The sequence below is a fragment of the Dendrobium catenatum genome, unplaced genomic scaffold (assembly GCF_001605985.2).
Source record: "Dendrobium catenatum unplaced genomic scaffold, ASM160598v2 fragScaff_scaffold_974, whole genome shotgun sequence".
NCBI classification, from domain to species: Eukaryota; Viridiplantae; Streptophyta; class Magnoliopsida; order Asparagales; family Orchidaceae; genus Dendrobium; species Dendrobium catenatum.
Window position 1 is genome coordinate 2,820,715 of NW_021319436.1, and position 9,380 is coordinate 2,830,094.

The 9,380-nt window shown below is 37.4% G+C and overlaps 1 protein-coding gene across 1 annotated transcript; it reads right to left on the bottom strand.

Annotated features, from left to right (window-relative positions):
• Positions 1–1,502: 1,502 nt before the first annotated feature.
• Positions 1,503–3,603, bottom strand: LOC110101928 (cis-zeatin O-glucosyltransferase 1). The gene is made up of 2 exons (XM_020830036.2): positions 2,911–3,603; positions 1,503–2,132 (listed from the first exon to the last, which is right to left on the bottom strand). The coding sequence occupies exons 1-2, from the start codon at positions 3,601–3,603 to the stop codon at positions 1,503–1,505; spliced, it is 1,323 nt and encodes a 440-aa protein (XP_020685695.1).
• Between the last annotated feature and the right edge of the window lie 5,777 nt (positions 3,604–9,380).

Genomic DNA, 9,380 nt, shown 5'->3' on the forward strand with positions numbered 1-9,380 from the left:
AAAAATTATCTTGATGGGGCACGAATCTCAAGGCAAAATCAAGCCGGAAACTAGGGCTGTCAATATTTGACACGATACGAAAATACGACCCGGACCCGACCCATTTGAAAAACGGGTCGGGTTCAGCAACCCGCCGAGTCGGTTCCAGGTTCGGATTTCTGACCCGTTTATCTACCCGGGTCAGGTTATGGTCAACCCGTTTGCACCCGAGTCAGTTCGAGTTCGACCCGAACTCGACCCGTGACCCGAAATTGACACCCCTACTATAAACTTCAAAAATTAAATCCGGGTTCATTTGAACTACGATTTCAACGAACATACTGTTGAACTGAGCATCCCGAAAATACAAACCCAACGACACCAAATTCAACTCAATCCGAGTCCAAGTCAAAGACCCAAAGCACTGTTGGAAGGTTCGAACCTTATGACTAAAGTAACACATGCAACTACATATGATAGAATAAACATCAACATAAAATATTGTTGAGAAAAGCAAATGTTTGAAATCATTTTCAAATATCGAGAGCGAGGGACTCATAATCAAGAATTAGTAGATTTGAGGTGAACGCAAGTGAGAATGCTAAAGGCTAATGGATTGAGCGAGAGGCTTACCAAGAACACTCCAAAGCTCATTGATGGGGAACTGAACGAAGACATCCAAGGGATATCATATAAGTACTCTTGAAGACTTAGACGAGAATGCTCTTGAAAGAACTACCTGAAGACTACTATGAGCGGCCCTTTGTGGTTTATGAGGTTATCAAAGGCTTAAGCTAATTTCATGTGTAAAATTTAGATCAATAATAAAAAGGCGCCATTTTCTTAATATTACACCAAGTATAATAATATAAGCATATCTACTATCATTGGATAAACAAATAATAGTACTTGAAAAATTAAAATGATTAATTAAAACATTCCAATATTAGCAAAAAAAATTGAAGTATCAAATGGCAGCTTAATGGATGCAAACTTTGTAATAAGTGTAATATTCAAATGGCTTAGTCATATTAATTGCCTTATTTGAAAATTAAAATTAAATAATCTCCTTCCTTAAATGTAAGTAAATTTTGAAGAAAAATGATCGACACATTCTATTTAAGAAAGATAGTGCTTTTAAAAAGAACTTTGTTGTATTTACTGATTTCTTTTATCGTAGCTAGAAGAAAGATTAATAAAATTATGGGTCATTAGAGAAGGAGATAGACTACCAATGGATCATAGTTATTTTTTTGGGGAAATTTTGGTCAATTAAGGTAAATTCATACAGGCATCATATACGCAAGACTCCCCCAAGATCTCTTGAATGATAGCCAAAACTTCCTAATAATAGATCAAGATGAACAAAGTGAATCATAATTCAATAACATAAAGCAAGATAATGGCAATAGTTGCCTAATATTTGGTCATCTTATCATAGTTCAATAAGAAAACACACACAGAGAGAAAACTTTATTAGGACAGAGCAAAATACAGTCAAACTAAACAGTATTATGTTCCTCTTATCTTCTCCAATGCCCAACCAACAGATCCAACGCCTCCTTCGATGACCCTCCATCGTTCCTCGTCGCCCTGAGCGCTTCGCTGATCCGCCTCGCATTCTCTCGCATCCAACTCCCTTTCTCCCCTTCCATCACCATCCTCACCACCTCCTCCACCCTTTCTGCAGCCACCACCTCACGCCGGCGATCCCAACCTCTGACCACCAAGCCAACCATCAACCCCTCCGCTAGCAGCCTCGCATTGGCTGGCTGGTCCGAATGCATAGGCCACGCCATCACGGGCACCCCGCAGCTCACCGCCTCCATGCACGAGTTCCACCCACAGTGGCTCATGAAACCACCCGTGGCTGGATGGGCCAAAATGTCCAGCTGCGGCACCCATCCCCTCACCACCTTCCCCACCCCCTCCACCGCCTTCAAGAAACCAGCCGACAGCAGCCGGCTACTGCTCTCGTACAGTAGGACCCAAAAAAAGCGATGCCCGCTTCGAAGAAGCCCAGAGGCGAGCTGCTCCACTTGCTCGTCGGAAATTATTGTACTTCCGAAAGATATGTACACGACGGAGCAAGGCGGGTGCCTGTCCAGCCACTCCAAGCACTCGTCGCGCGTAGTATTTGGTCTATCATGCCGCTGCATCAACATATGTAAGTTATTTAATAAATTGATAAATATATTTGTATAAGTTTATGTTAATCAGTTAGAAATTTTTTTTCTAAAATGATCATTTTTGGAGAGATTATTAAGTACCGAATCAGACTTCAATCACTTAAAGATCATACATAAATTTTCTTTCTCGTATATATGTAAAAAAATTTACATGACTTTTAAGTGATTAGAGTCGGGCTAATTCGGACTTCATTCTAAATAATTTTTTAAATATTCTTTTTTTTTTGAATGGGAGGTATCTACCGGCTGCTATTCCAATGAGTGCGCTTAGCAGCATAATTAATCTCTCGGTCGAATATAGCAAGGCTACGTACGGGCATAAGACCCATACTTGATTTGCATCACTAAAAGATGAGGCCATGGTAGAGGAGATTTGAACACTGGATGAGAGTTTTCAATCAGCCTCGCCCACTAATCATCCTAAGTCTTGATAAATTTTTTTAAATATTCCGACTTTCATAAAAACCAAAGAGTGGATTGTTGTTGATTTGACTGCATTTGTCACATATTGTATAATTTTCAAACAAATAAAAGAAAAAGAAAAAAAGGGCAAATGAAAAAAAAATCAGATTTTTTTTTTACGTAATATTACACTATACCTAAATATTTTTCTATAAATTTGTGTTAAATCAGTCATAAAAATTTACGGTCATCATTGCCGTGACTTGCATAAGCTCTGAGATAAAAAAATATTAATGCTGGGAATCTCTCACGGTTAAAACTCTGTTCCAGTAATATTTACCGGCAAAGGATTGAGAGGCCCAATTACGAATACTGGCACGCAGGAATAAGCCTCAGTCCTGGCAAGAATTTTAAGATAATTCCTCTCCACCAGCCGACAAGTGTTGATGATGAGGCCGGAGCTCTGGAATTCATCCTTACGCCTCCGCTCTGTAAACAATCGGAACTCCGGCGAAAATAACTCATCCAAGTCGGTTCCTTTCATCCTCAGTTGTTCTACTTCGCCGAGGAAGGCGACAGAAAGGCCATAGAATTTGTAGGACTCAGCGTTGGGGATCGCAGCGGCTTCTAAGCCCGCGAACGACATGAGGTGGTCGTGGACAACGACGAGGCGGCGGGTGGTGGCGGAGAGGGAGTGTAAGAGAGAGGAGAGGGGGGAGCGGAGGAGGTCGGTGGCGTCGAAGAGGGGTTGGAGGTGGGTGGGGAAGGAGTTGGGGGAGTGAGGATTGGGTGGAGGGGAAGGGATGGGGGGAAGGGGGAGGTCGTGGAAGTGGACAGAGGAGAGGGAGGAGAGGGGCCAGCCTTGGAGTTGGAGGCGGAGCTTCGCTTGGCGGTTGTGGGAAGCCAAGGATGCAAAGTGGACGGCTAAGCCGGAGCGGGTGGAGAGAAGGAGGGACAAATGGAGGAGTTGGTTGAGGTGGCCCTGTACTGGGAAGGGAACTATCACTACGGTTACTTCGCCGGCGTTCGACATTTCGCTGGCGAGTGGAGTTGGAAGCTTTAGGGGCCGTTTGGATATAGCATTTGTTGCAGGATTTGGTTTCAGGGCGAGTTAAAACCTTCAATTTTTCAAAAGTTCGGCGAATTTACGGGATTTCGCTGAAGAAGCGCAGGAAAAAGGGCGAAAGATGGTTACTTAGCAGAGCGCGCCTATTGCGGCTTCCGATCCGACGGGGTCAGAGGAGGCAAAGAAACTTAATTAAAATAATTTAAAATATAAATAATTAATTATATAAATAATAATAAAATAATCAATTAATAATAATAATAATTTAAATTATTATTTAGATAATTAATAGTATAATTATAATTAAAATTAAATAACACTTTAATACTTAATTAAATATTTAGTAGCATATTATCAATTAAGTAAGTAGCTATCTAAAAAAAAAAGTAAGTAGCTATCTAAAATATGGTGATTTTAAGGCTTAAGAGACTTTGGTCAAACATGGTCCACCAAATATTCAATTGAATTTAATCATGTATGAAGTTTTGGAAACATTTAGAGGCCTTGTTGGTTTTTTTTTTAATATTTTTTTCTTTTTATAATTATTATTATTTATTTATTTTCTTAGGCCTGATGGGGTGTGGTTTAAGTGATTTTATTCCACTGAAAAAAAAAGAGGATGCAAACAAGTCCAACAAGAGACCAAGTCAAAATTATAAATCGACAAACATAAAAAAAGAGACAGCGAACAAATAAGGAAGCAAAAGACAGCCAGGCTCAGTCATTGGCAATAAGCTTTCTGCAAACACCCAGAAGCTAGGTAATGACCATCCAGAGGAGGAATAAAGCAATAGTCACCAATCAGATCAAAAAGAACCACCACCAATGATTGCCAACAAGCAACAAACCAAAGAAAGAAGCCATTCCCAACAAAGCAGATCCCAACAAAAGAAAGATGGTCTATCCAAAAGGAAAAAAATCATTTCTTTCTGGATTTATGTTGATCACACTTAGCACTCTTTTTAGAAACACCATTCTCAGTAAATTGAATAATACTTAATTCAAAATTATCCTGTGAATTCAAATCTTTCTCAATAATTTTCTCCCCACAATATGAAGAATTGTCATTATCTAACCAGTCACAATGCATCACCTCATAATAGCTCGTTTTACTAACATGACGAGCAAACAAAGCATCAACATGATTTAGGGTTTAGGGTTAATAGGTGTTGTAATAGTCAAGGTGGCCAATGGTAGTCATCTTAGTTCATTCAAGGGTTCAATATGATATATGCATGATCATAAATAATTGTTCAATGTCTATGATAGGAATCTATGACTTGGATTAAGAAATTCAATATTATTCATGCATACGAAGGTTTTATGTTTAAAGGTAATCCATTTGTCAAAATAGGTCAGCCTAAGTCATTCATTGTCAACCATGGACTTCAAATAGAGGACTTGAAAAGAGTTCAAATCAACCTAATGATATTTGCGAACAAGTTTGATGGGTTTGTAAAGGTTCCCAAGGTGATGCCATATCCAATGATACAAATTATAAACATTTGAGGATTTTGTATACTTTGAATATGCCCTTAAATATAACAAATAAATATTTGAATACAAATTGAAATTAAATCTATCTAGTTTTATAAAACATTTTTTAGATTTCAACAAAAAATACATAAAATTATAAGTGTTCTTACATATTGTATAAAAAATCAAGCAAATCTTCATATGGCAGAAACAAAATAAAAAAATAAAAAAAATCTTCGTATGGCAGACAAGTCCTCACGTGATAGATAAATAGTCACATGGTGGGTGACTTGCCCACATGGCATAGAAATCCCCAACCAGATCATTTTCATAATTAAAATTTATCTAATTTAACATATCTATAATTTTTCATAGTAAATTTCTTCATAAAATTTTAAAATCTACCAATAATCTTAATAAATTGAATTTTATAAAGTTACACTGTTGTATGTTAAAGATTAAAATTCTATTTTTATAAATGTTCACAAAATTTAAAATTTAACTTATTAAAATAAATTTGAAAAAAGGAAAACAATTCATAAAACAAAAAAGAATTGTTTTGCTATAACATGCTTGGGAATGATTTAAATCTACCTAATAACATATTTTCAACCAAATGATTTAAATTAATGTAATATAAATTTCCTTTTTTATATATCTAATATAAATTAATGATGCGGAGCATCTTAACTATAACATGCTTGGGAATGACATATCACTTATTACCTTTCTATGAGCTGTTTTGCTTTCTACTATGCTAGTTACCTTTTCCTGTTGGCCAATTTATCAAAAAGAGTATGTTTTAAATTTAAATTAGCTTAAGGAGTAGGTTAACAAAAAAATGTAAAAAAGAGCAAAAACGGAACTTAATTATACGGTTTCAATAGAAACCGATACTTCATTATCCAGCTTCTAAAATCGGATCTTCATTATCTGGTCCTCTATTAAATGATTTACATAGAAATTGGCTCTCTGTTCACCGGTTTTAATTTTTTTTTTCAAAAATACATAATTCTCTTTTACGTTTTCTAAAGAAAAAAAATTAAATTAGATTATTTCTTATTTATATTGTTATAGTGTTTTGCTTTTTTGTTAAGAAAAAATATGATTATTTTTTTTCTTTAGAAAATGTAAAAGAGAATTATGTATTCTAGAAAAAAAAAAATTAAAACCGGTGAATAGAGTACCAATTTCAATAGAAATCGGACAATGAAGATCCAGTTTTAGAAACTCGATAATGAAGTTTTGGTTTCTATTGAAACAATATAATTAAATTTCATATTTGCTCTTGTAAATTTTTTTCTTTTAACCTGCTTCTTAAGTAAATTTAAACTTAAAACATGCTCCTTTTTATAAATTGGCCTTTATGCTATAGAGAATACGGCAACCAACTCCACTTAATCCGCTCCAATACCTTTTCAGACTATCTAGACCATTGCTTTATAATTGTTGTTAATTCCTTCTCTTTATAAATGTATTACTGTAACTCTACTTGTATATAGAAGAAGAATATTATATTTTGAGCTTTTAAGCTTGTATTTGTTTCTGAATTGGGTGTTCCTTCTAGCATGTTCAATTCTTATACAGCTCCACTACATCAATTAATATATTCGAACACTTATTCACATGCACCTCTAACTAATTTGTCGAACTTCACGTTCTGATAACGAACTTCCTAAACCCAATAAGCACGCAACCACGTTACTGGAGGAATGCGCTGAACTAATAAGCTAGCGCATTCTTCAATAGAATTCATCAAACCGTTTGGTGCATTCCAAAGAATGCGTCAAACAATTGGTTAGTTTGCTCATATTTAAATTGTGTCTAATCTATGCTCCTATTGCAAATTTTCACTATCAACAAGTTCCTTTATAAAATTAACCCGTTAAGATATTACCGCATAATATTATTTCAACAATTAATTCTAAAATAACATCTCTCTTTCACAGCCTTGCCTTTCCTAATTATAATATTTATTTTATAAAATGTTCATATTATTGCACTAAACATCTCTCTGGCTTTCTCACTCAATTACAATCCTCTCATCACCATTGCCTCCAATAAAAGTTGCATGATTAAGATCTCTCAGCCGCTATGATACGAAAAAAGTCCACATATCATCATTTTCTAACTAAAATTTTGAGACCACTATGGCTAGACTACAATTCTTGAATTGCTAGTGTCTGACAACAATCCTCAAACCATTGTCTTCTGCCTACATTAGTGTGACAACTATCATTTAATTTCTACACACCAACCGATGCTACACATACAAACTAGCACTAGCTGACTTCATCATCTACTGTAGGCTTGTAGCTCACAATGCATGCCTTTGCCCATATAAAGTTGATTCAGACCGTCACACTAGGTTTAGCTTGCGTTAGCACCAAGATTCATATTAGACTTTTTAGGTTTTGATCTCATTTCCTCAAATGAGTTGACCACGCAAAGAAGCAAACATTCTTTAACACTTCCACTAAGTAACATTCTTTCAATAATATTATATCATTTTCTTTTGAAATAGAGCATCATTTATAACGTTGATAAACAATAGTAGAATAATTTCAATATAATTGAGCTCTGCATAAGTTTTTCTCCCATTTTTTTTTTATCCTTTGACATCTCTTATCTAGATGCAGAAAATCTTATTAGGATACAGCAAAACACATCAAATAATAATACAAAAAAAAGCAAAAACAGCTAACTAATATTTTTCATTTTATTACAGTTCATTAAAAAAAAAAAACAGAAAATCTTATTTGGATAAATCAAAACTAAGTCGACCGAAATAGAATTATGCTGTTTCTATCTTCTCCAATGAGCAACTAACACATCAAACGCCTCCTTCGATGATCCTCCATCCTTTTGCGCTGCCCTCATAGCCTCACCCATCTCTCTAGCTTTCTCCCTCATACTCCTCCCTTCCTCCCCTTCCATCACCATCCTCACCACCTCCTCCACCCTTTCCGCCGCCACCACCTCCCGCCGGTGATCCCACCCTCTCACCACCACCCCAACCTTCAACCCCTCCGCCAGCAGCCTCACGTTGGTCGGCTGGTCTGAATGCATAGGCCAGGCCATCACGGGCATGACACAGGAGTGTCTTAGAAATAACCTGATACCGTTATAGTCTGTTTGGTTTCTTTCTTTCCATATTCTATAGCTGTTTCTGTTGCCAATTGTATAGCCCTTTTGAATTGTATTCTTTTCTTTCCCGGGTGTGTTTTTAAAGGCACTCCGGACGATAGTGGGAAACAGGCTGAGTTTGAAAACTATTTCTCTGACTTACTGTCGAGATTATTTTGTTCTGTATCCTGTGTGTTCTTGCAGGTGGTGGAGGAGAGTCTGTATCCGGTTCGCCCAGCCGGTGGTGATCAATCTCCGACGACGGGCTTTGGAGACGACGTTCCACGTGGGCCCCTGAAGATCGAGCTCCTTCGATCTCCAGAAAATCACCTGTTCGATTGTTTCTGTTCTTGAACGGTGTCATTTGGTATCAGAGCCGGCGAAGATGCCGCCTCGACGAAACCCGCAGAGACCGACGAGAGACGTGATCATTGAGGATTTACAACGGGAAATCCAGCAGTTGCAACAAAGACTAGCAAGATTTGAACATCAAGAAACAGAGGATGTTCAAGAGGAGGGAGAAGAAGAGGTTAACCCGTTTCATCAAGATCTTCACAGTGAAGATGAGGATAGACGACCTGCGCTAGGACGTGCGAGACGTCCACGTGATGACAGTGGAGTTAAGGTGGAGTTGCCCGAATTTGATGGTAGATTGGATCCGGATGAATTTGTGAATTGGTTGCACACTATCGATCGAATTGTTGATTTTAAAGAAATTCCTTCCGAGAGAGTTGTCAAGCTCGTCGCCATCAAATTAAAGAAGAATGCTTCCCTATGGTGGGAAAATTTGAAACGAAATCGAGACCGGGTGTCACGACCCGACCCGAGACGAGACGGATCCCGCCCGCGCTGGATCGCGACGGAGCTGCACTAACCAGGATCTAGCTTTGGAATTTGGTTCGGAACTGAATCTTCCAAATAATTAATTCACACAGACTAACAAACACAGAGCTACTATGTATCATCAAATGCAGCGGAACAAAACATCTATCCGATTTCATTTCCTCAAAACAATCATCTACAGAACAGTACATGACTTTCGACAGAAAGAAAGACAGAACAGAAAAGCCATGACTGTACAAAAACCAAAAGTACAAAAGTACCTATACTGATCAGACTCTGAACTAATCCTGGACTTCCTT